Genomic DNA, 22,167 nt, shown 5'->3' with positions numbered 1-22,167 from the left:
TCGACGACTACCAAAATCCCACTATGGTAATATTAGTATACGGCATCGTAACCGTACACTTGGCCCTCACAGAATAAACTTTTGAAATTTGATTATTTGGAATTTATATTGCAAAATATAAATAATAAGGCAAATATTACGAATTCTAAAAGATAACCTACAATTGCCAAACTCATGAAATGGCATTCCCATGTAAGCTTGCTCCTCTTCTCGAAAATCAGACAATAGCGTTGTAGCAAGTGCCTTTGAGCTGGTGCAAAACACAAGCAGATTCCACTCGTTCAAGTTATCTCTAATGTTATGCTCCAAATGAACTTATCCTGTGGCTGGCTACAAGCAAATGTTTTGTGAACACACATCCCCCAAAGTTTACAAAGATCCACATAACAAATGTCATCTTGGTATCTCCTCCAGTTGTGCCAGGATTCGATGATTATTGCATATCACCTTGTAAGTGACTCCACACATTCTTGTGCCAAATAGAGAACATCTACTTGCCAAGCGCTCCAATCACTGTTCATTATTTCAGCTTGCGAGTGGAGTAAAAACCTCAAATGTAGAGCCTGCACAAGAAGAGCAAGTTAAAACATGCAACAACATTGAAATGAATGAATAGCTTACAGTCCAATGCACAAAAGCTTTGCATGTCTAGCTCTTGTGGCGAGCAAATTGTACTTATAAGTTCCAGTAGTGAATTACCAGATTGTCATAACTTGTAGCTAAGTTGTGGTTCCCGGTTTTCTGAAGAACACGCATAATTCAGGACACTAAAATTTCGACAATCTGGGCCAGCAGTGGGAATCTATATGAACAAGAGTTACAAGCAAAACTCAAAACGGTGGGAAACAAGCAGGCATATCAGCAAAGAACCCAATAAGGCTGATACCATTCCCTCAGTTGCAGATAACTCAGCAATTAAGACTTGAAAAAAAGAATTTCGTTGAGGTTGTACTGGATATGTGATGGTTTGCAGAAGATAGAAACCATTACCGGGATTGTCATTGAAATACTCAAGAAACGTAGCTCGATTGAGAGTATGGCATCCCCGTCATAGGATCAACCATCTCTTCAAAGTTTCATTGAGCTAGGCCTATAAATCACTAAATACCAGTTAACCTAATCCACGAGTTTTAGGGCTAGGGTTGAGCTATGGCGCACAGGCTGCTGCGCGATCTGGAGGCCGATGGGTGGGAGCGCTCGGACTTCCCGATCATCTGCGAGACGTGCCTGGGGGATAATCCCTATGTTCGCATGGTAAGCGCCGCGATTCCTCACCGAGGAGCTCACATTGTTTGTATTTTTTGGGCACAGACCAAGGCGAATTTCGACAAGGAGTGTAAGATTTGCGCCAGGCCCTTCACCGTCTTTCGCTGGAAGGCCGGCCGCGACTCGCGATACAAGAAGACTGAGATTTGCCAGACGTGTAGCAAGCTCAAGAATGTGTGCCAGGTCTGTGTGCTGGATCTCGAGTATGGGCTGCCCGTCCAGGCCCGGGATAGCGCCCTGGGGGTCGACACCAACGATGTCATACCCAAGAGCGATGTCAATCGCGAGTACTTTGCGGAAGAACACGACCGCAAGGTGGATCACGAGTCGTCCTTTGGTAAAGTCCGGCCGAATGACATGATCCTCAAGCTCCAGAGGACGAGCCCATACTACAAGCGCAACCGAGCACACATTTGCAGCTTCTTTGTCCGCGGTGGATGCCAAAGAGGTGATGCTTGTCCCTACAGGCACGAGATGCCAGTCACTGGCGAGCTCTCACAGCAAAACATCAAGGACCGCTACTACGGGTAAGTTGTGTTCTCTTCTTCGCGTTTCTTCTCACTTTGAGAGTTCTTTTCTTTGCAGGTTGAATGATCCCGTTGCTGCAAAGCTCCTGAAAAAGGCCGAGGAGATGTCGACGCTCACTCCTCCCGACGATACCACCGTGAGGACGCTCTACGTTGGTGGCCTCGACGAGAGAGTCACCACCGAGGATCTCAAAGACAACTTCTACTCGTATGGAGAGATCGAATCGCTCCGGCTCGTCCCGCAGAGGGCCTGCGCCTTCATCACTTACACCACGCGTGAGGACGCCGAGAAAGCTGCCGAGGACCTCGCACACAAGCTCGTGGTGAACGGAGTCAGGCTCAAGCTCATGTGGGGGAAGCCTCAAGCAGCAAAGTCGGACTTGAGCAGCGGTGGTGGAGCTCAGGAGGAGCAGAGCAACGAAGATGGCGGAGCGGCGGAGCAGGATGGCGGAGCGGCCTACTACCTGCCTCCTCCGGCGCCGCTCTCGGACAATCCTTACTACCCTTCGATGGATCCGCAGAGGATGGGATCCGTGCCTTTCCGCAAAGACGAAGCGTCCAGCAGCAACAGTTTACTCCAGCTCCAGAATGCGTACGAGTATCCGGAGCCTCAGCCTGCGCCAGCGGCAGTAACATCGCAGGAGCAGTACTACCACGATCAGTACTAGCGTGTGGGTTTTCGTAAGATCGGCTGGACTAATGTTGTAACAACCTTGTTATTCTCGAAAACAACTTGCGTAGATTAAGAAACGTGTCAATACGTTTGTCGTGCTTGCTAGCTCACCAAAATACAGTTCGATGATATGGAGATACGCGAGAAACAAAAATATAGGCCATTGCGTTGAATTCATCTGCGCAAGAAAGAGGCTTTGGTGAGCAAGAAGAAAACTTGCAAGAGCGGGCTTACCGCAGATTCAGGCCAGCAGCACGAACCAAAGCGTCGCTACAAGTCACTCTGAGTCATTCCTGCCTCAGCTTAATGACCTTGCCAATGGCGACAGTCTTGCCTGGAATGGGAAGCACAACACCAAATCTCAGTAGTAGCATAGTAACAGAAGTTGAGAGACAAGCACCTTCGTCACGCAAAGTGAAACGGCCCATCTGTGGAAAGTCCTGAAACTTCTCAATGCAGATTGGAGCAGGAACCTGGTATGGTTTTGTGAATATAAACGGCTCGAGAGGAGGGAAAAAAAGAAACAGCTTACCTGAATCCTGACAACGACAACGGCGCCACTCTTGACAAAGAGCACTTTTTTCTTCATTGGCTTCTTGGTTTTTGGGTCAATCTGTTGCATGAGCTCCATGATCTCACATTCTTCCACGACCGCGTGGATGTGGAGAACAGCCTTATATCCAGCCGTGAATATAGCCTGCATGAAATCGAAGCTGTAAGACCAGCTTACGCAATTGCAGAATGCCTACCTTGTGATCGAGAAGTTCCAACACTTGAAGCTGAGCATCGAACTCCAGCACAGCGGGGATTGGGCTGCCTGGATAACGAGGGTAAGGAAAGAGAACAAAATATCAGTCAGGGAAAAGCTTACTGCTGCTGGAGAGCACAAAACCAGATGAAATGTCATCCTCCTCAAGACCAGACAGCCGTATTCTTAGATTTTCTCCGGGTTTGGCTTGATTGACTTCATCAGCGTCACGGAAGATGGTGATAACCTTCACTGGAGCCTGTACAGAATCAAACAATGTCAGTAAACAGATTATTTATATCATGCCAACCTTGTTGGGCATGACCACTAAATTATCGCCCCGCCTCACGGATCCCGCTTCTATCTTTCCCATGACCACCGTGCCCATGTCCTTGTATCTGTCGATGATCGGCATCCTGGGAACGGCAAATGTAACACTGTCAAGTCCACCGTTTATTAGGACACTCCAATACCTGAACGGACCAGTAGCGTCCCTTTGAGGCGGCTCCACGCTGTCTAATGCCTCAAACAGACAAGGTCCTTCCCACCAAGAGCATACAGACGTCGGCATTCTTTCTTTGAGGTTTGTTCCATAAAGCCCCGAGATTGGAAGGAATTGGACATCTGCAATCAGAAGTATAAGCATTTTAGACAAAGAAAGTAGATAGCACAAAACCTTTCTTGATGTTATAACCACAGGACTTCAGAAATGGAGTCATCTTCTTCTCAATCTCGTCAAACCTAAGAGAGAATTAGTAGCAGACAAGGAGTCGAGATAAATACCTTTCCTTCTCCCACCCAACGGAAGAATCGTCCATCTTGTTTACAACAACCAAGAGCTTCGCTACACCGAGTGTCTTCGCAAGTTGAGCGTGCTCCCGTGTCTGGCCTCCTCTTTCGAATCCCGTTTCAAATTCACCTTTGCGAGCGGATATAACCTGCATAGTTTTATCTTGTGACAATGTAGCGCTAAAATATCGTGACACTTACCAGCACGCCAATGTCCGCTTGTGAAGCACCACTGATCATATTTGGCACATAGTTTTTGTGCCCCTGAAAAAAAGCACTTTCAGACAAAGGAACAGAAAAAACGAGAGTAGAAAACAGCTTACGGGAGCATCCAGAATCGTGAACCTCGTTTTAGCCGTTTCGAAGGAAGCCCTGCCAACTTCCACCGTCTTTCCCTATATTTACAAGACACACCAGAATAAAACCGGCAAGAAAACATTCACAAAGTGCAAGAAAGTGCGCACCTTCGCACGCTCTTCTTCGTTAGTATCCATAATGTAGGCCATGTACCTGAGAAACAAGAGACAATCAGTTATGGCCGAAGAGGAGAAATAAAAAACAACGAAGCACCGACCAGCTCTCGCGATTCTTCTCCTTGGCTTCCCGCTCGTATTTCTGTATGGTGCGTTCGTCCACCATACCACTCACAAAAAGAATCTGTCCACCGATTGTGGACTTGCCAGCATCTACAGTGAGACAACAGTGAGCTAACTTCGTCAGCAAAAGCGAAAACTTGATTCATACCAACGTGACCAATGAACACAACATTCAAGTGCGATCGAGTGTCAGTAACATCTTCGGGAAAATCTTCCTTGCTTGGTGCTGGTTCCGCATCCATCTCGTCGCGAGTTTCTACATCTGGGATACACGATTAGCAACACTAAAAAGAAGAAACTAAGAGGAAAGAAACCTGGTGAGATCTTGGTGGCTTCGAATTTCTCCACAATTTCCTCTGACAGTGGTGACCAGGTGAGAAGAGAAAATGCCAAGAAAATTCGATCACTCACCCGGAAGAGGGTCCTCCTTCTTTGTTTCCTTGGGAGGATCCACCTCCATTCCATTGGCCTGGTCGAACGGCGCCGAATCCTCTGGCTCAGGGACTGGAATTCGGACCGGGATTGCAAATCCAGGCTGATGCGCCGGCTGTGGAGCTGGAGCTGGTGTCGGCGGCGCTGGAGCTCTGGGCATGAAAGATGGCGCCGACGGATTGAATGTGAAGGAAGGCGCCGATGGATTGAGCCGTGACGCCGCTGGAGCTGCTGGCGCCTGTGACCCTGCCGGCGATTCAATCTCCTCCCATGAATCCAAGTCCGTCATCGTTCACGCGCACTCCGGAACCCTGAAAACCCTAGTTCTCCCTCCCCGGATTCGAGCTCCAGACCACCACGCAGTGACTTAAGCACGAGGCATATTCCTGAGGCAAAATAGGAAAGGGAATAGAATATTCACTTACAAGGTCTTGGGAAGTCGGGGCAGCTACTACGGCGACGCCGAGGCGAGGCGTGCGCTTAGATCTGCCCATTTCTTCGATCACAACGAGGCGCCAGCGCTGGCGATGGATTTGTGACTAGGTATTGCGCGAATTCCAGCCATGACGACCACCAGCAAGATCAAATCGATCGATTTCTATAGGTATTGTGGCCCTCCTGTCATGTCTTGAGCGATTCTAACACGCGCGCCAGGAAAATTCCGAGAGATTTAACCGAGGCATCGCTCTCTGGAGCTGGACTATCGCTGATCGCTGCTTTTGCGATGATTTTCTTGTTTGGAATGGTAAGCCTTTCTTTTTTTTCGTGAGAAAAGCTAGTTTTTATTTTCTTCTCTTGTAGGAGCTAAACAATTACTTGACTGTGTCGAGCACAACGAACGTTGTGGTGGATAGAAGCAAAGATGGTGAATATTTGCGCATACAATTCAATATGAGGTACTTTCTAGTCCCTTTGTTTTTCCTCCTTTGGTTTGATCTTACCTTTGGGGTTCTATAAACTTCGAAATGGTTTTGTAGTTTTCCTGCTTTGTCCTGCGAATTTGCTTCGGTTGATGTGAGCGACGCACTGGGAACTGTAAGTAGCCTGCTGCTGGTTTCTATTGCAACGCTGCTCACGACCGGTTTGCAGAATAGATATAATCTTACCAAGACAGTGAGAAAGTACCCGATTGATCCAAATCTAAAGATTGTCGGACCTGAGTTTCATCCCGGTCCTATTCCCAATCCAACAAGTCACGGTGACGACGATCACGAAGGAGAGGGCGCTCACGTCCTTACGAGCAGCACTTTTGATGAATATGCACGCCGGTAAGTAGCGACATTGCTTTTTTGGCTTATGTTTTGGCCCGTGCAATATTGTTTGCCTCCAGGTATTCGGTTTTGGTCGTCAACTTCTATGCTCCTTGGTGCATTTGGAGCGCTCGTTTGGTAAGCTCCGGGCTTGCAAAAAATTCTGTTTTGTGACTTGTGCTTGTGCATCCAGAAACCATCCTGGGATAAAGCGGCTGGAATTATTGCTGAAAAGTAAGTCGTCAGGTTTTGTCATTCAGGCAGCGGTTTTATTTTTATTTTTTGTTTCCAGGTATCATCCCGATACCGGAAGAATTCTACTTGGAAAGGTGGATTGCACTGACAACAATGATCTCTGCAGAAAGTAAAGTATTTTCCTTTCCTCGCATTGTGATCGATTTCTGGTCTTACAGGCATCATATTCAAGGATTTCCATCGATAAGAATTTTTCGCAAGGGCCACGACCTGAAGTAAGATTTTACTATATTGGTTGTAGAGACGACTCTAATGATCAATCTCTTTGTGCAGGGGGTAAGCTTGTAAATGGTTTTTCGCAAAGTATCAATTTTACGCTCAGGGACGAGCACGGTCATCACGAACACGACTCTTACTATGGCGAGCGTGACACTGATTCTCTTGTCAAGGTAAACTATCAGATCTGGATCAAACAGCTTACAAGGAGCTTATCATCGTGTATCAGGCCATGGAGGCGCTTGTACCTAAAGAGACTACTCTTGCTCTGGAGGACAAAACCAATGGGACCGTAAAGAGGCCAGCTCCGCGTGCGGGAGGGTGTAGGATCGAGGGATTCATTAGAGCAAAGAAGGTTTTTGTCGTTGCTATCTACACTTACCGCTAAAACTTGGTTCTTCTGGTTCCCAGGTTCCAGGAAATATTATTATCTCGGCACACTCAGGGTCACATTCCTTCGATGCTTCGGCAATGAACATGACTCACTACGTTAGCCAGTTCTCATTTGGGCGGGAGCTCAATTTTTGGATGCGAAGGGAGCTCTATCGCATATATCCTCATCTAGCATCAGTGTACGACACAGTGGAAGCTAATCTCACTGGCAGGATATACGTCTCACAACACGAGAACATCACGGTAAGAGATCTCTCTTCCATTTATTTCTACTGTAACTTACAGAAACTTTTTTTTTTTTTTTTTTCTTAGCATGATCATTACTTGCAAGTCGTCAAAACGGAAGTTGTCTCTCTTCAAAAGAGAAAGGAGTTTAGCCTCTTGGAGCAGTACGACTATACATCGCACAGCAACACTGTCCAAAACACGAACGTTCCAGTTGCAAAGTTCCATTACGAACTCTCTCCAATGCAGGTAAGCTGTATATGCAAGACTTGCTTTTAAACTATCTAGGTTTCGTGCTTCGCAGGTTTTGGTGAAGGAGAACCCAAAATCCTTTTCACATTTCATCACCAATGTCTGTGCGATCATCGGCGGTGTATTCACTGTAAGTCTTAAGTTTGGTTTATGTTTCACTTGAGAGACCTTTTTCATTTAGGTGGCGGGGATTGTTGACTCAATGCTGCATGGTGCAATGCGCATGGTGAAGAAGATTGAATTGGGAAAGCAATTTTGAGAGGAAAAGAAAAAGTTTTTCTTACACGAAAAAGTCTCTGCGTTTCTCTTTTTTGCGTTAGAAATACAGTCTCTGAAACAACAGTTAATTTAAACTCACGATCAGACAACTCCGGAAGGAAGTCGCACAATGGATTGTCCCTCAAGAACGCTGGGAGAACGACAAAGAAAATTAGAAAATCATCAAAGAGTGAGGGATTTGAGTGAGACCTTTTGACGTAGTAGTAGCAAAAATCAGCCAAGATGAACGTTTGTACGATCTCGGAAAGAAGAACCATGGAAGGCCACCATCCATAGCCCAAGGCATTGATCAAATAGCTCCGGCCATCTATAATCTGTAACACAACTTCTTGCTCAAACTTTGAAGAGAAGAAACAAAAGAAAAATCAAAGTTTTTACCTGGAGCACCCAATGCGCACAGCTCAAAAACCTGGCCACACCAAGTGCAAACACATAATGCGCGGTAAAGGGCTCTACAACCTGGCAAAGGAAAGACAACGAATAAGTCATGACAGAACAAGAAGAAACCACGACAAGAAAGAGCAACGATGATTTCCACGCGTGTACCTTGGTGTTTTGCATAACTCGCAGCTGAGGCAGCACCGAGACAGCCTCCAAGTAGACGCAAAACGCCCAAAGGATTCTGTTGACGACGTGATGCGCTGTAGAAGGATGAATGAGAAAAGCAAGAGCGGCACACGGTATGATCTGGACACAGCCAGGAAACTCAAGACAAGGAATCCAACAAAAGAATGGAAAAAATTGAGGAGAATGGTAACGACAAGAGGACGAACCACGTAGTATGACGGGAGGTTGTCGAGATCTTCCATGTAAGTCGACTTGAGCTTGAAGCGCAGCATGTAAATCACCCACAGCGTGGTGGCCAAAGTTGCCGTGTCGAGAAGGGTGTGGATGTCGTACTCCATTACCACGCTACAGTAGAGCCTCACAGCGAGAAAAATGGCTGTGAGCTCCTGCGATTTCAGCGACAGGCCTGGGGCGAAAGCACGAAGGGGAATTTTCGATCGGAAGAACAAAAAAACCAATCTTTGGAGTCGCTCACTCACCAGCGCAAGTTCTTTCCTTCTGGAGCTTGTAGATGAGCACGATGATGCCGACGGAATGGATCGCCTCCGCGAGAACAAAGAGATTGTCGTGATCCACGACGAGAAACCTAAGAAGCACGAGCATCGCGATGGCGCCGACGCAGCCCAGCGCCGTCTTCACCTTGGGCGGCTGGCGGCGGAGCCAGAGAAGAAGGCCCTGCACGGGATTGCGAGCTCGCCCCGCCATTCTCAGATCTTCGCCTTCTACCAAAGCCCTCAACCCAAGGCTCCTTCTCATCAACCCTAAAACAAAAAATAAAATCTCTTTCACGCTATTCACGCTTGAAGTTGGCCTTTTATCTATGATGGCTTGCCCTACCTTTAAAAGTGCCTAGCATTAATGTAAAAGTAAGCTCTTAAAGGTGCCTGGATTTGCAAGAATTTGCTGATAGATACATTGTGTTCGATTTTTCAATGGTGCTAGAGTTTAAGCCTGCGAGGAGATGATATCGTTTGAATCGTCTTTCATCTGGAAAGAAAATCCATCAAATCGCCAGAAGAAGATCCATGGATGGACGAATTACCTGACTAAGGTGACGCTCTAAAGCTGCCTGGAGGGAGCTTTTCATTTCTTTGCACCGCGAGTCCCGATCGCTAACTTCCGCTAGCGATTGCTGGAGACGATCGATCAGTGCGTATGGAAACCAGGCCGCAGACACTTTCTTGCGCTTGATCACGTCAGTCGGTCTCTGGATGAAGGTAGAGAGTTTTGAAACAGCGAGCACGACGAACTATTAATGCGTACCATGTTAGCCCATGCTCGGAGATAGTCTAGGATCAAAGTTGAAGCTTCTACCAGGCGTCCATTATCCACGTAAATCCTGAGTAAGGCCGCGGGATCTCCATCCTGCCCTGCCATTCCGAAAGGATTTACAGACTTGCCTCCCTGCAATAAATGCCAAAGTCAAGCACAGAAAAAATTAAATCCTTGTGGTGTTTCTTACCTTTAAAAGGTCAGTAAGCCAAAGCGGTAGCTCCATGTTTTTGTTCACGGAAATAATTGTCTCCGCAACGACAACCGGAAGACGAGGATGCACTGGTCGATATTTCTCCTGATTTAAAGTAGAAACATATTTCTCAGGTTTGTTCATTGTGAATAGTAATTACCAGATTCCGCTGCAAAGATTGCCAATCCCCTTTAGAAGCTGCAGGAAGCTCGCCATCTGTGCTGTCTACACCAGTAAGCATCAAAAGCTTCCCATTCGGTGGCCTGCAAAGAACTGATGAGCAAATGACAAAGGAGGAATGTCACAACCTGAGGCTTGTCTGTTGGCTGCAACAATTTCTCGCAATCAGCTCAAATGTTTTCTCAAGCTCCCTAAAGAATGAACTCGTGTTATAGTCGAAGTCATAGTCAAAAGTCGCAGGTCCTTACCTTTTCAATACAGAGCCTTTCCACAGTCTAAACAGCGTAGAGAATGCGCTCTCGTACAAACCATACTGAACAAGTAGATGAACAACCTCTGAAGGGGATAGCTCTCCTGGCAACAATCAAATCTTTAACAAGTTTAACGTACGCGGTCAACAAGTACCTATTGTCGGATGCTTGATGCTTGCCTGTACAAGCTCCAACTTGGCAACAGCAAGAACGTATTGTTTGTCCAGTTCTTCAATATCGACAACGTTCTCTTCTCTGACAACCGCAACGTAGTTCACGACTGAAAAGGAAAACGAAAACATGTCAGTCCATCGCCAACACCGTTCATTATATGCGTACCTCCGGTACCAGCCAAACGAGGGCGTTTTGAGGGAGAAGAGCTGGACTTCTCATCAGCAATTGTAAATTGCAAATCTATCCACGCAGAGGACGGACTTACAAGGCTGAGAGTGTTGATTGCCGCAGCAAGCCCGTTCACCTGCTCTTGAAAAGCAACCGCAACTTGAAGACGAGACTTGGACACACCTTCGTCCCTCATTCTCGCAGCATATCGATACATGTACCCAGCTGCGCGTCTGTAGTTGTGATGATGAAGGCTAAAGGCATACAGAAGCTTGTAGACGTTTGGTTTTGCGCTCACGTCAGAGTATTCTGCCTGTAAATGCAAGCACAATAAACAAATATCGAACGTAAAATTCATGCTCACCTTCCAAGCCAACTCCTGCTCAACAGTGTCAAGTAAACCAGCATACGGAAGGTCTCCACCACATAAAATCTGCTTCACAACACAATAAGAAACTTGCTTCTACACCAGGTAAAACGTACCTGCGTAGCTTTACGCTCGCAAAGGACCACCACGAATCGCCGCAAGCACGTAAGTTTGACCTCCTCATCCGGATTAGAGACGATTGCAGTATATGCTTCACCATACAGTTCCAGATCCATCGAGAACTTAAAAACGTTGGCCCACAGCCGTCCCTTTGTCCCAATGGTGTTCCTGTCGCTTCCAGCCTGATCAACCTGATCAAGTGCTGCCAAAGCAAATTGACTCGCGCCTTCACTGAGGTTGTGCTGCTCAAAAATTTGCATCACCCATTCAAAGTACTGAAGCTTCCAGGCGGCAGCAGTTGATTCAGGCAACAAACTCTTTCCTCGAAAAAGCGAATGAAACCTCTCATCGGAATCTCCCAGTGTAGCTGCAGCCCTGTAACGCCACAATAAATACCAGGATACGGGATACTGGAAAGACACCTGAGACATACCTGAAAAAGCAGGAAGCTGCGTCTTTTATTTCCTGTGATTTGTTTGATCCATTCCCGCTGCACGCACGAGCCAAGCGACAAAATCCTAGCAAATGCAGCCTGGCGCTGCACTCACCATCGGCAGCGAACACGTCGTCTAGGAACGTTTGTTCGTTCGAGTGCCTTTCGACAATGCTCAGCAGACTCTGGTTTACGACATGCAACGTGAATGTTCGGTTGCGAAAAAGGGAAAAAATGTTTTAAAAGCGCACCTCAAGACCGCGGTATTGCCCATGTTTCAGGAGGATCACCGAGAGGTCTATTATTCTCCGCGGAAAGTTCAGACGACTATCTTGGCCCACCGACAACCACGTAATAAAACCCCTTGCATAGTCAAGAAGATCTCCTTTCTCCACAAAAGCTCCACTGTGATTGCGAAAGGTCACGGGTGCTGCTTCAAAAAACGATGCCCCCAGGATTTCTGCCAAAGTAAACTGTCCAAATCCCAGACCTCCTTTCCAGGCAGTGTTGGCAGCACCATCTATAAAATGTGTCAGGCAGAGCGATATGTGTATGAACACGTACCGAGTCTTAGAGATGCCAATAGCGAGTTAAAATCATCCGAATCTGGGGCTTCGCCAGGAGTTACTGTTAACCAGTATAGCAGCAAGTTGATAAGCATTGCTTTCTTAAGACGTGGTAAGATTTGCAGCTGAATTCTTGATGCCTCGCTTCCAGTAAGATTTACCTGCTTGAATAGGTAAATAAACAATGCGGTCAATGGAATAGCACTTCTATGCTTGCCTGTGATTTCATGTTGATGACATAGCTCAAAAGCAAAACCAGGTTGCGGCATTCCTGATAATGAGCCCATAAAACCTGAGAGGTTGCCTGCGTGATCAGCTTTGTGAAAGCGTTTCCCATCGGTGGAATTTCGCAAGACTTTTGTGTGGAGCCGAACAAAAGGCATCGCTCGTAGTTTGCAATGCTGTCCAATACACTGCTCCAATTACCAGCAACGTCCTTGATAGCCAATAACTCTTGGCAGATTTTGAAGTTGAATAGCCTTTGCTTTGTGTGCCGCACCTTTTCCTTTTCACGTAAAGCATCCACGCCGATGCTCAAATCCTGCCGCGGCTGAGAGCCGACATCGAGATTGTGTACGCAGGTAGCTACTAGTTGGTCAATAGAAGCACCCTTGCGTTGCAGAAGCGATTCATCGAATACAGCCAGCGGGAGTTCTCCAATGTGAGTAATAACCAGGTGCACACATGACATGAAGCGCTTGAGAACTTCACTATCATTTCCTACAGGAAGAGATTAAAATGGAAACTCAATCAAAATTATCACGCTTACTCCATGTTGTTCTTTCGACACTGCTTTGTGAGCGAATCAAAGACAGGGAGGACTTTCTCACTAAGCCGACGCATCCAGTGGTTGCATCTGCCAGGAGAACATACGGACTGTGGTTCTTCTTCCATGCCCTCGTGTACTCTGTTACAAAATTATTCCATTGCTCAAATTGTTTAGCCTCGTCTGTGATCTGCAAAGTAACACAAACGATAAGCTGAAAGCGCTCACAGATTCTTCCCACCTTGATCGCTACAGAGATATCTCGCCGCCAGTCCTCTTCCACAGAAGTTCGTAAACTAGAATCGTTGACAATGACACCACGCCCTTGAAGAACTTGCTGGGCTGTCTCGTGGTGAAAAAATCCTGGTTGCAGAAGTCTTCTTATCAGTATCTCCGTTATGGTTCCTTCCTGAAACTCGTTGTTAAATAAAAATAAACCAGAAGCTTTAGAATGTTAGTTACAGTTGGCAGGAGCGGGATATTATCGCCGTCGCCGACGACGAGTTGCTCATCTAGCTCCGTTTCTTGCAAAACAGAATGCTGCGGAAGCACTCCCCTGCAATTTATGTGAGCTACGTCCAGAAAATAGAAATAAAAAATAAAAATAAAAACAAAATCGGCGTACAGTTGAAGCTTTAAATGCATAAGATCGTAAGAGTCCACTGTATTGTGAGTAAGGATCCATAAGCTTCCTTGCACCAGCATCACATCTACAACAACTCCCTAAAAGAAGCAATTAGCTATATACTATGCGCTGGGATCTAAGTACCTGCTCGACGGGGATAACTTGCTGCAATGTAGGCATTCCCAGTTGAAGCCCACTGGACGGCTGCGGGTCCATGGTGTAAATGCATACGGTGCTCCTTGTCTTTGTCTATGCAAAGAACATAGAAAAGAATGTTAAGTTTACGATGCACAGAAAACATTACCAGCGAAGCTTCAGTAAACAGGACAGCTAGCTGCTTAGACGCTGCAAACACGCCGTCTTCCGTCCACATCTGTGATGCAGATGAACCTGAGAGAATGCTTAGCTCTAAGACCAAGTAAGCATAAACGTTAAACCATTGCCTGTCAACTCCGGAGATGGGCAGATATTGTGACTAAACAGTCGAAAGTGTTGAAGGGGATCCCAAGCTTGCAAGGTCCCGTCCTCATGAAGCACAAGAAGCACATGTTTGTTGTGAATTTCTTGAACTGCCAGACTTTTAACTGATGCCGCAGACTTGTTTCTGGAAACTCGCTAATCAGCCAGTGTCAAAACCCTCAGAAAACAAACTCTACCTGGAAACCAGTCCCCAAAGACGTCCAATTCCAGCATCACCACCTTTGAGTTCGTAACAAATATCTACATCACAGAGCGTTAGCTTCCGTTGGTCACAAAACATCGTACCTTGCGCGAGATCGGTGAAAAGAGAGAAGCAAAGCACAGAGCCATTTCGTCCCCCAACGAACAGGATATTTCTCGCGGCTGTAAAGGAGGTGACTTCATGAAGCCTGGTGAATTCGCTGGAAAGATCCCGAACCATCAAAGTGGAGTTTGATAGAACGAAATTGCTCCACAGCTCCATCGCCACTGGAAGCTTGACGACGTACACGATACCCGACGCAGCCACAATGGTGATAGTGAAGTTGAGGCCCTGGCCATTGTTAACCTGTAAGAGAGTAGTTCTTAGCTCCTGAGAAGAACGAGAGAATTCCCTTTGGAAACTTGCCTCGATGGGAAATATTCCAGCGAAAGGACACAAAGCTTCGCTAAACAAAAGCCGTAGGCCATACCCCGGGAAATCTTGCTGGGGCGAGAACTGCACGATCTCCATTGCCGAGGGCGAGGATTGATGAATGCGCCTAGCAGAAACAGCGAATGCAGCCTCAAGAAGAAGGAGAAGGAGATCCCACACTCTCTTACCAGATGATGAAGCAGTCCCGCGCTTTGCTGGTCGCGCTGGGAACGAGCGCGGCGCCAGCGGCATTGATCGGCGCAGGGCAGCAGCACGATGCCGCCCGTGGTAACCTCGGCCCCGGAACACTGGCATTCGTCCATCGCGTCGCCTCGCTTCCCACCAGCGGCACCTCCATGAAAGCCCTAAACCCCTTCCAGGGTTGTACGGCATGCAGAGTTTGTTGTACGGACATCTTCAAACATTACCGCGAAAGAAGTTTAACCTCGTCAGTATAAAAGCGAGAAGAATTTACATGAGTAAAGTGAGCAAAATCGTCCACTCTCAAACGAGTGAATTCTCTTTTTTTACCGTTTAATCCACCCGGCCATCTTTCGATGTTCTTCGCGGCGCCAGGCCTTTGGCCGATAAGCTCTCGGTCAGCTTGAAGGAAGAACTTCCCACCGCTTCCTCGCCATCGTCCCACTCCTCGTCCCAGACTTTGTCCCACGATCCATCGTCTTCCACCTCTAGCGCAGTCCCAGCTCCATCTCGATCTGGAGCTCCCATCTCCAGCTCCACATATCTGTGCTCGCCCGCGCTCGATTGTCCCGTTTTCTTCACCCTGTAGCGGCAGTAGAGCCAAGATCCCATCACCAGAACGAGTGCCGCGGCTAGCATACTCAATCCCACCACCGGAGTTCTCAGGGGCGAGTAGCGGAATCCACCCAGCAGCGCTTTCTTCTGATCGCTGTATCCAAGATTGTGAGAAGGAACTGGGAGTTTGCACGACTCGGTGTTGGATTTCACTGTGATCTGGATGGAAGATTGGAGCTTGGCAGCTTCTGGATCGACCATCTCTATCTTCACCTGGAAGAGATGGTGATAGAGAGCATGAAAAAAGAGAAAAAAAACTATCTAAGACTTACTTGGATCTCTTTTCCATCGGCTGTGGTTGTGAACTCCGAAGGATTGGCGCTCAAGAAGCTCGGTGTGATCACTTCCACTTTGACGACTTCGTGGCTCTTGATCACAAGAGAGAGCATTCCTGCGAGAATCAAGGAAAGAACTATTAAGCTAGAAAAGAAAATTCTTGCCTACCATCGCTAGAATCGCCGGGAGAAGAGAGGCAAGCACGCATTTTAAGACCGCAACAGTGACCAGGATCTTCTTCCTCGGCCTCCGGTGGAGGTTGAGCTCCCGTCGATGGCGGCGGATCCTCCTCCTTGGTCTGATTCTTGGAAGAACCGGCAGTAGCATTGAAATCTTCCTGTAGCATCCAGAATCCATTCTCACCGCCTTGGCATTTTCCTACAAGAATCTTACCTTGGACTCGATCTTGGACGGCGGCGGCGGCGGCGGTGGCGATGGCGATGGCGGTGGAGGAGGCGACTGATGATCTTGATCTTGGCCTCCTCCTTCGACATCGCCATTAGCATCGCCTGATCCAGCCTTGCGCGACGATTGAGCTGCGCCGGCAATGCACAGGAGGAAGAGAATGGCGAGCAGCGCGGGGAGCCTTCCATGAAATCCCATGGCCGATAAACCCTAATAACATGCCTTACTTTCTTGGAGGTAAAAAAAAGGTTAAAAGTTTTAGGGTTTATCTCATTGGCGAGGGCGGCGGCGTGACGCGATCTCCTTGGCGCCATGGGGAAGAAGCCGAATCCGCGAGTGTTCTTCGATATTACCATCGCTGATGATCCCGCCGGAAGGGTTGTGATGGAGGTGAGAGCTCCTAGTGCGCGTCCATCGATTCTTCTACTAATGTGGGCGCATTTTCTACGCAGCTCTTCGCCGATAAGGTTCCTCGCACCGCGGAAAACTTCCGCGCTCTGTGCACGGGTAAGTCTCCATCGCATCGCGCTCTGCGAAGATCAACGATTCTCATTCTTTTTTTGGGGGGGACTTCCTCACAGGCGAGATAGGCAAAGGCAAAGAAACTGGACAGCGACTACATTACAAAGGCTCTATCTTTCACAGAGTTATCAAAGGTTTCATGGCTCAGGTATGTGGTTTTGTTCTACTTTTCGGCTGTGTGTGACTTAGTGCATGGCAAGCAGGGCGGGGATTTTACCAAGGGCGATGGTAATACACACTTGTTCATTGCGATGTAGCCGACCATTTCTCATCTCCGATTCCTGCAGGAACTGGTGGAGAAAGTATTTACGGTGGCAGATTCAATGGTTTGTATTTCTTTTCCTAGCGTGCTTTAATTTTTTTCCATTCTGGCTCTTGTAGACGAGTCCTTCGTTTGCACTCATGACACGCCTGGAGTTTTATCCATGGCGAATGCCGGGCCAAATACCAACAAGTCACAGTTCTTCCTCACATTTGCACCTGCGCCACATCTTAACGGGTGCGTTTACTTCTTTTGCGCTGTTTTGTTTTCATGAATTTTTATTCAGGAAGCATGTGGTATTCGGCCGTGTCGTAGAGGGTCTCGAAGTGCTCAGAAAAATTGAGTTACAGCCTGTTAAGCCGGTGTCGAACAGACCTTTTGATACGATCAAGATTGTTGATTGTGGGGAAGTCTCTGAGAACAAAGTTGCAGCAAAAGGTATAACGGTGTTTCTTTTGCACAGTTGTTTTAATGCTCTCTATTTCGTAGAGAACGAGAAAGCCAGCAAGAAGCATAAAAAGGTCAACGAATACTCATCCAGCGACGAAAGTGAGGACGACAGAAGATCGAGGAGAAGGCGCCGGAAAACTTCAGACAAGAAGAAGAGGAAAAACCATCGGTATTCCGACACAGATTCGGAGAGCGAATCTGAGCTCTCTCCGTCGTCGTCAGACACATCCAGTGAGGAGGAAAGGCGCAGAAGGCGAAGGCGTTCAAAAAAGGAGAAATCGAAGAAAAGAAAGGAAAAGCGGAAACACAAAGATAGAAAACGCCGAAAACCCAATAGGTTTGGTCTACCTCGTCCTCTCCAGGAATGTACGCTTACTTGCTTTGTTTCAGGTCGGACAGTGAAGCAGGAAGCAGTGCAGAATCGGAGAGTGACGCGGAAAAGGAGCGGGATAAGAGAGGAAAAGCCAGCAAAGAGCGTCAGGATGTGATCAGTGTTCGTGCCGAGGAGAACAAGGCCGGTCGAGCAGAGGCGCCACCTCCAAAGTCATCAAGGTAGAAAGATGATAGACAATTAGTCTGGCTAACATTTTAAGACAGGAGTCAAAGTGCTAGTCCCGTCCATCACAAGGGGGCAGTCGCGAGGCGGAGCCGCAGTCCGAGCAAATCCCGAAGCCGAAGCCCTGCAAAGCGAGCCGCTCGAAGTGTGACACCCCCGCGGTACATAAGTCCGAGTCCAACACCTTCACCTCATCAAGGTGCAACACCTCGCCGTCATCGGAGTCCTCCATCACCTCCACGACGTAGGAGTCCTGCGCCAAAGCGTCAGACTCCACCACCTTCGCCGCGCCGCCGGAGCCCATCTCCTCCACGCCGCCGAAGCCCGACAGCTCCACGCCGTGCTAGTCCCGATCGAGAAGGCAGAATCCGTCGAGGTAGAGGATTTAGTCAGGCTTACTCCTACGCTCGGCGCTACCGCACGCCATCACCGGACAGGTCTCGTGGATACAATGGGGGCGGAAGAAGCAACAGGTAAGCTCATTCCCAGCTTTTTGGTTTTCCTTCTCCTCTGAGCTCTTTGTAGCAGGAACTACAGGCACTATTCTCCAGCCCGAAGGCCCAGAAGTCCTCCAAGAAGGTCAGTTCTTGGTTCTCTCTCTCTCTCTCTCTCTCTCTCTCTCTCTCTCTAGCTTTGGTGGTGAATGTGGGTGGCCATTTGATTGCCAGGTACCGGAGAAGCTCTAGCCGCAGTCGCAGCCGCAGTCCAGAGGATCTTCGCCATCGACTTGGCCCTCGAAGAAATGGATCCCAGCTTCCCAGGAGGCCGACTCGGAGTAGATCTCGGACGCCGCCGCCACGCTCGCGAAGCTCCCGGTCGCCAGCACCACGCTCGCGGAGGTCGCGGTCGCCAGCACAGCCTCACCCGCGGAGCCTAGTATCGTACGGTGATACCAGTCCGTAGGAAAACTTCTTTTCTTGTGAATCTTGTGTTCTTTGTTTTGTGAAGCGAAAATGTAGTTGCTAAGCTTGGATATTTTAAAATATTTTACCATCTAATGGTCGTTATTCATTTAAATTAGTTTTATGTAGTAATCTATAAACTTTCTTAAACACTTCCTAGTATATTTTCTTCTGTTTATATTTTTAAACATGTGTATAATTATGAACTCTCAATTGATCAATTAGATTAATAAGAACTGTCGCACAGCAATTTTGAGAAACTCTCTAAGGGATTCTCGTCTTCAACCGGGCCAGAATCAAAACGAAGCACGTTATTCCAAGCCACCCACAGCCTCTCCACAATATATGCTACTACGTCTTCCACACCCGACGGTGGCAGCGTAAATGAGCGCTCCCTGTGAGTCCGCTTCTGGCAGCCAACTAAACTTCCCATCTTCCCCTCATCCAGCGCAAGCCACAGATTGATGCTGAATGGCACGCAGGGCGCCAGGCTTTCCAAGAGCCACACGCACACCACCTCCGCCACCCTCGCGTTGCCGTCTTTGAATGGCCTGCGGCCGAAAAACCACAGCAAAGTCTCCGCAGCGATTGTTATCAGGCGCTGGGCGCGCTGCTGCCAACTGAGGCTCGGATCATCCTCGAGAGCTCCCAGCTTGGTGTGGAGCTCATCAATATACTCGCCCAAGGCATCAGTATCAGCTTCATCTTCAGCTTCTTCACCACTACCGTGATTCATCATCACAAGCTTGTGCACCTTGACAACATCATCCAGGCTGATGAGGCCTCCCTTTTCTTGCCTCGTATCCATGTAATCTGCAGCAGCAACCAAGCCCGCAGGGATGGCGCGGGGACCTTCCCTGGGGTCGTAATTTAAACGTAGCATCCTGGCCCTGGTGGCGCCTGGCTCCAGCGTAAACGCTCGCGGAGCCACACACAGGTCCAAGAATTCCAAGAGCTGCATCTGCTTTCCAAGCTCAGGGTCAGGGGCCTCCGACAGCTTGGGATGCACGCCCTCGATTTGTTGCAAAAGTTTGGAGGTGCCCACCTCTGGAACATACGGCCAGGCTCTTTTGCATCCCCACCGATGCCATCCAGGCAGCTCTGTCGCCCATGATCCCAGAATGGGCAATTCCTTTTCCATGATTCGTTTGACTTTTCTCAAAGGATTCTCTTCTTTACTCGTCACGGAGACTACGAAAAGACCTTGAGCGTGGCTTATATTCTCGTGCTCTCAGATTGAAACCTATGTTTAAGAGCTTTCAAGATCACCCTTTTACGTGTATATATATACTTGATAAACTTCTCCTCTTTAGGTCAATTTCAAGTGATGGAGGCAGTGGCGAGGACGAGCCGAAGAAGCCGAAGCCCTGCAAAGCGAGCCGCTCGAAGTGTGACACCTCTGCGGCACACAAGTCCGAGTCCAACACCTCCACCTGGTCCAACTGGAACACCTCCCCGTCATCGTCGGAGTCCACAGCGTCAGAGTTCACCACCTTTGGCGCGCATCGGGAGCCCATCACCTCCACGCTGCACATCATGCCGAAGCCCACCACCCCCCGATCGGAAAGGCAGAATCCACCGAGGTAGAGGATTTAGCCAGGCTTACTCGGATGCTCGGCGCTACCATACGCCATCTCCAGACAGGTCTGGTGATGGTGGAAGAAGCGCCAGGTACAGGAGTCGCAGCCGCAGTCCAGAGGATCTTCATCAACTTCATTCTCAACGAAATGAATCTTTGGAAGATTATGGAATTGGAAAGAGTGACAGAGAATAATGATTAGGACAGCTTACTTAAAATAAATAGTTATTTCTCCTTTTCTTTCTTGTTACACATCTAAACCTTAAAGTTCATCTCCAAAGGAGTTTTCAAGGAAAGATGCAAGGAATTGGGATCTAGAGAATGGCATGCGTTCATATAAATACATGGGATTGTGCTTTGTAAGAAGAAATTGGACTTAGAATATAGATTTGTAGCACGCACCATTTCCAATAAAAGAGAAGTCTCTAAGATGTTGGGGTAAATGGTAGACTAGAGGTGGAAAGATGTAAAGAACAGAGTTTTGCACCCTAAACTCTACATAAACTCTATGGAGCTTTTCTTCAGCTCTAGATCCTGATTCCTCTTCACTCAAAATATTCCTTAGGAATGTCCAAATCTAGAGTATTCTTTCCACTAAATAAGAGAATATAATCCTCAGTAAAACAAAAAAAGAAAAGAAAAAACAAAACGAATCATTTTCCATAAACCCAAATAAATCTGGAATGGCTTTATACAATATGAATATTCTATTGGACTTCTAAATAAATTTAGACATGATTATTTTAATTAAAAACATTTGTAAAGGACTAATTTATGTTCTTAGTAAAAACTCAAATTAAAGTTTTAAATTTTAACATGATATTGATTTGATCTATTTTTCTTCGTTTATATGTGTAAATGGATTATCTTTATAAAATACTACTTTTATTTATTCTAGTAAAACTGGTTTTAGGAGCAACAAATGTAGAATGGGGGAAAAATAATACACTTACTGAAAATGATATTAACACCATTATCACTGAATATGAAAAACTTTTATCTCAACTACAAGAATGGGAACAATATCCATCAAATTTTATTAACTCAAGTTTAATAGATATTGATGGAGGAGGTGTTGTAATAAGAGTACAACGTTTTGCTATTGGACATTGTTCAAATGGAAATACAGAAGATAATTCTATATTTGGAGGGTCTCTACGAAGGTCAATGAAAGAAGTATTAACAAAATTTTCAAAGGATTTACTTAAAGCACGGTCTGATGAATGTAAAATTATATCTAATAAGTATTCAATTCGTTATGCATTAGTAACTCGTTGGAAACCTTTTAATATTACTACAAACATAAATATAGATTGCGAGTATAAAAAAGACTGTCAAATTGCTCAAAAAACTTTAAATGCAGGTTTTTCTGATAATATTTTGTATAGAGGTCAATTTTTAACCTCACCAAATGGTAAAATCATATTATATTTACAATATAGTTGTAAACTTGCTTTGTTTTCTGAAAAAAATGTTATATGGGAATCCCCTAATGAGAAATATTATAATGGCTATTGCATTCTTAATCTTCAAAATGATGGTAATTTAGTACTATATACAGAAGAAAGAAAAGTGTTATGGTCAAGTAATAAATATTGTAATCAGCAACCAAAGTGCTTTTTATTTACTTATCTTATTATTCAAAATGACTGTAATATAGTAATTTATAAAGCATTAGCTGAAACTAGTGTGTGGTGGGCATTAAACAGTATGTAACTTGTTT

The 22,167-nt window shown here is 46.8% G+C and overlaps 7 protein-coding genes across 11 annotated transcripts; 3 read left to right on the top strand and 4 right to left on the bottom strand.

Annotated features, from left to right (window-relative positions):
* The first annotated feature begins 1,117 nt into the window (after positions 1-1,117).
* On the top strand, positions 1,118-2,543 carry LOC9639701 (zinc finger CCCH domain-containing protein 40). Its single transcript, XM_002986049.2, has 3 exons — positions 1,118-1,254; positions 1,312-1,793; positions 1,852-2,543. The coding sequence occupies exons 1-3, from the start codon at positions 1,150-1,152 to the stop codon at positions 2,459-2,461; spliced, it is 1,197 nt and encodes a 398-aa protein (XP_002986095.2). The 5' UTR covers positions 1,118-1,149; the 3' UTR covers positions 2,462-2,543.
* On the bottom strand, positions 2,510-5,375 carry LOC9639769 (eukaryotic peptide chain release factor GTP-binding subunit ERF3A). Of its 4 annotated transcripts, XM_024659988.1 has the most exons (17): positions 5,011-5,374; positions 4,914-4,955; positions 4,748-4,861; positions 4,578-4,689; positions 4,468-4,513; positions 4,327-4,398; positions 4,205-4,267; positions 3,998-4,152; positions 3,891-3,955; positions 3,688-3,838; positions 3,525-3,630; positions 3,338-3,473; positions 3,216-3,283; positions 2,999-3,163; positions 2,867-2,939; positions 2,701-2,800; positions 2,510-2,644 (listed from the first exon to the last, which is right to left on the bottom strand). In XM_024659988.1, exons 1-16 carry the CDS (start codon positions 5,318-5,320, stop codon positions 2,754-2,756), a joined length of 1,725 nt encoding a protein of 574 aa, XP_024515756.1. In that variant the 5' UTR covers positions 5,321-5,374; the 3' UTR covers positions 2,510-2,644; positions 2,701-2,753. The 4 variants fall into 4 exon arrangements, with proteins under 4 accessions (XP_024515756.1, XP_024515753.1, XP_002986027.2 ...); XM_024659985.1 differs by having other exon boundaries at positions 2,701-2,939; positions 5,011-5,375; XM_002985981.2 differs by having other exon boundaries at positions 2,701-2,939; positions 4,748-4,855; positions 5,011-5,375.
* Positions 5,376-5,433: 58 nt separating this feature from the next.
* On the top strand, positions 5,434-7,905 carry LOC9639700 (protein disulfide isomerase-like 5-4). Its single transcript, XM_024659991.1, has 16 exons — positions 5,434-5,635; positions 5,686-5,776; positions 5,833-5,927; positions 6,009-6,066; positions 6,121-6,299; positions 6,362-6,419; positions 6,475-6,515; positions 6,574-6,645; positions 6,695-6,751; positions 6,810-6,812; positions 6,859-6,925; positions 6,982-7,107; positions 7,164-7,388; positions 7,458-7,619; positions 7,675-7,752; positions 7,804-7,905. Exons 1-16 carry the CDS (start codon positions 5,595-5,597, stop codon positions 7,879-7,881), a joined length of 1,431 nt encoding a protein of 476 aa, XP_024515759.1. The 5' UTR covers positions 5,434-5,594; the 3' UTR covers positions 7,882-7,905.
* On the bottom strand, positions 7,903-9,259 carry LOC9639699 (putative ER lumen protein-retaining receptor C28H8.4). Its single transcript, XM_002985980.2, has 6 exons — positions 8,948-9,259; positions 8,675-8,874; positions 8,448-8,588; positions 8,280-8,360; positions 8,091-8,215; positions 7,903-8,031 (listed from the first exon to the last, which is right to left on the bottom strand). Exons 1-6 carry the CDS (start codon positions 9,222-9,224, stop codon positions 7,983-7,985), a joined length of 873 nt encoding a protein of 290 aa, XP_002986026.2. The 5' UTR covers positions 9,225-9,259; the 3' UTR covers positions 7,903-7,982.
* Positions 9,260-9,323: 64 nt separating this feature from the next.
* LOC9639698 (nuclear pore complex protein NUP160) lies at positions 9,324-15,048 on the bottom strand. Its single transcript, XM_024659984.1, has 26 exons — positions 14,865-15,048; positions 14,671-14,803; positions 14,349-14,610; positions 14,240-14,303; positions 14,027-14,187; positions 13,888-13,973; positions 13,728-13,832; positions 13,584-13,681; positions 13,421-13,514; positions 13,200-13,367; positions 12,962-13,148; positions 12,410-12,912; positions 12,191-12,353; positions 11,878-12,146; positions 11,627-11,811; positions 11,190-11,568; positions 11,071-11,139; positions 10,704-11,019; positions 10,519-10,644; positions 10,362-10,467; positions 10,242-10,304; positions 10,094-10,196; positions 9,931-10,038; positions 9,732-9,872; positions 9,511-9,675; positions 9,324-9,455 (listed from the first exon to the last, which is right to left on the bottom strand). Exons 1-26 carry the CDS (start codon positions 15,032-15,034, stop codon positions 9,414-9,416), a joined length of 4,266 nt encoding a protein of 1,421 aa, XP_024515752.1. The 5' UTR covers positions 15,035-15,048; the 3' UTR covers positions 9,324-9,413.
* Positions 15,049-15,111: 63 nt separating this feature from the next.
* Positions 15,112-16,371, bottom strand: LOC9639768. Its single transcript, XM_002985978.2, has 4 exons — positions 16,162-16,371; positions 15,937-16,105; positions 15,765-15,883; positions 15,112-15,705 (listed from the first exon to the last, which is right to left on the bottom strand). The coding sequence occupies exons 1-4, from the start codon at positions 16,369-16,371 to the stop codon at positions 15,211-15,213; spliced, it is 993 nt and encodes a 330-aa protein (XP_002986024.1). The 3' UTR covers positions 15,112-15,210.
* Positions 16,372-16,421: 50 nt separating this feature from the next.
* LOC9639697 (peptidyl-prolyl cis-trans isomerase cyp11) lies at positions 16,422-18,980 on the top strand. Of its 2 annotated transcripts, none has more exons than XM_024659990.1 (12): positions 16,422-16,563; positions 16,626-16,680; positions 16,755-16,843; positions 16,899-16,923; positions 16,983-17,021; positions 17,077-17,194; positions 17,244-17,395; positions 17,447-17,744; positions 17,798-17,959; positions 18,005-18,436; positions 18,492-18,542; positions 18,632-18,980. In XM_024659990.1, exons 1-12 carry the CDS (start codon positions 16,486-16,488, stop codon positions 18,864-18,866), a joined length of 1,734 nt encoding a protein of 577 aa, XP_024515758.1. In that variant the 5' UTR covers positions 16,422-16,485; the 3' UTR covers positions 18,867-18,980. The 2 variants fall into 2 exon arrangements, with proteins under 2 accessions (XP_024515758.1, XP_024515757.1); XM_024659989.1 differs by having other exon boundaries at positions 18,489-18,542.
* Positions 18,981-22,167: the final 3,187 nt, after the last annotated feature.

The sequence above is a fragment of the Selaginella moellendorffii genome, unplaced genomic scaffold (genome assembly GCF_000143415.4).
Source record: "Selaginella moellendorffii unplaced genomic scaffold, v1.0 SELMOscaffold_71, whole genome shotgun sequence".
In the NCBI taxonomy this organism is placed as follows: domain Eukaryota; kingdom Viridiplantae; phylum Streptophyta; class Lycopodiopsida; order Selaginellales; family Selaginellaceae; genus Selaginella; species Selaginella moellendorffii.
The sequence above is the reverse complement of the archived record's forward strand: the minus strand, read 5'-3'. Positions and strand labels throughout refer to the sequence as shown.

Bases quoted from the DNA above. Each gene is read 5' to 3' on its own strand.
- LOC9639701 (XM_002986049.2), top strand. From the start codon at position 1,150: ATGGCGCACAGGCTGCTGCGCGATCTGGAGGCCGATGGGTGGGAGCGC. The intron at 1,255-1,311 runs GTAAGCGCCGCG...TTTTGGGCACAG, and splicing joins ATAATCCCTATGTTCGCATG to ACCAAGGCGAATTTCGACAA. The intron at 1,794-1,851 runs GTAAGTTGTGTT...TTTTCTTTGCAG, and splicing joins ATCAAGGACCGCTACTACGG to GTTGAATGATCCCGTTGCTG.
- LOC9639769 (XM_024659985.1), bottom strand. From the start codon at position 5,320: ATGACGGACTTGGATTCATGGGAGGAGATTGAATCGCCGGCAGGGTCA. The intron at 4,514-4,577 runs GTCGGTGCTTCG...CTTGTTTCTCAG, and splicing joins GAGAAGAATCGCGAGAGCTG to GTACATGGCCTACATTATGG. The intron at 3,956-3,997 runs GTATTTATCTCG...ATTCTCTCTTAG, and splicing joins GTTGGGTGGGAGAAGGAAAG to GTTTGACGAGATTGAGAAGA.
- LOC9639700 (XM_024659991.1), top strand. From the start codon at position 5,595: ATGACGACCACCAGCAAGATCAAATCGATCGATTTCTATAG. The intron at 5,777-5,832 runs GTAAGCCTTTCT...CTTCTCTTGTAG, and splicing joins TGATTTTCTTGTTTGGAATG to GAGCTAAACAATTACTTGAC. The intron at 6,067-6,120 runs GTAAGTAGCCTG...ACCGGTTTGCAG, and splicing joins TGAGCGACGCACTGGGAACT to AATAGATATAATCTTACCAA.
- LOC9639699 (XM_002985980.2), bottom strand. From the start codon at position 9,224: ATGAGAAGGAGCCTTGGGTTGAGGGCTTTGGTAGAAGGCGAAGATCTG. The intron at 8,361-8,447 runs GTACACGCGTGG...TTCCTTTGCCAG, and splicing joins GAGTTATGCAAAACACCAAG to GTTGTAGAGCCCTTTACCGC. The intron at 8,216-8,279 runs GTAAAAACTTTG...GTTGTGTTACAG, and splicing joins GTGCGCATTGGGTGCTCCAG to ATTATAGATGGCCGGAGCTA.
- LOC9639698 (XM_024659984.1), bottom strand. From the start codon at position 15,034: ATGGAGGTGCCGCTGGTGGGAAGCGAGGCGACGCGATGGACGAATGCC. The intron at 13,149-13,199 runs GTGGGAAGAATC...GTTACTTTGCAG, and splicing joins ATATCTCTGTAGCGATCAAG to ATCACAGACGAGGCTAAACA. The intron at 9,456-9,510 runs GTAATTCGTCCA...TTTTCTTTCCAG, and splicing joins TAGAGCGTCACCTTAGTCAG to ATGAAAGACGATTCAAACGA.
- LOC9639768 (XM_002985978.2), bottom strand. From the start codon at position 16,371: ATGGGATTTCATGGAAGGCTCCCCGCGCTGCTCGCCATTCTCTTCCTC. The intron at 16,106-16,161 runs GTAAGATTCTTG...TGGATGCTACAG, and splicing joins CGTCCAAGATCGAGTCCAAG to GAAGATTTCAATGCTACTGC. The intron at 15,706-15,764 runs GTAAGTCTTAGA...CATCTCTTCCAG, and splicing joins CCGATGGAAAAGAGATCCAA to GTGAAGATAGAGATGGTCGA.
- LOC9639697 (XM_024659989.1), top strand. From the start codon at position 16,486: ATGGGGAAGAAGCCGAATCCGCGAGTGTTCTTCGATATTACCATCGCT. The intron at 16,924-16,982 runs GTAATACACACT...CGATTCCTGCAG, and splicing joins GGATTTTACCAAGGGCGATG to GAACTGGTGGAGAAAGTATT. The intron at 18,543-18,631 runs GTCAGTTCTTGG...TTTGATTGCCAG, and splicing joins CCCAGAAGTCCTCCAAGAAG to GTACCGGAGAAGCTCTAGCC.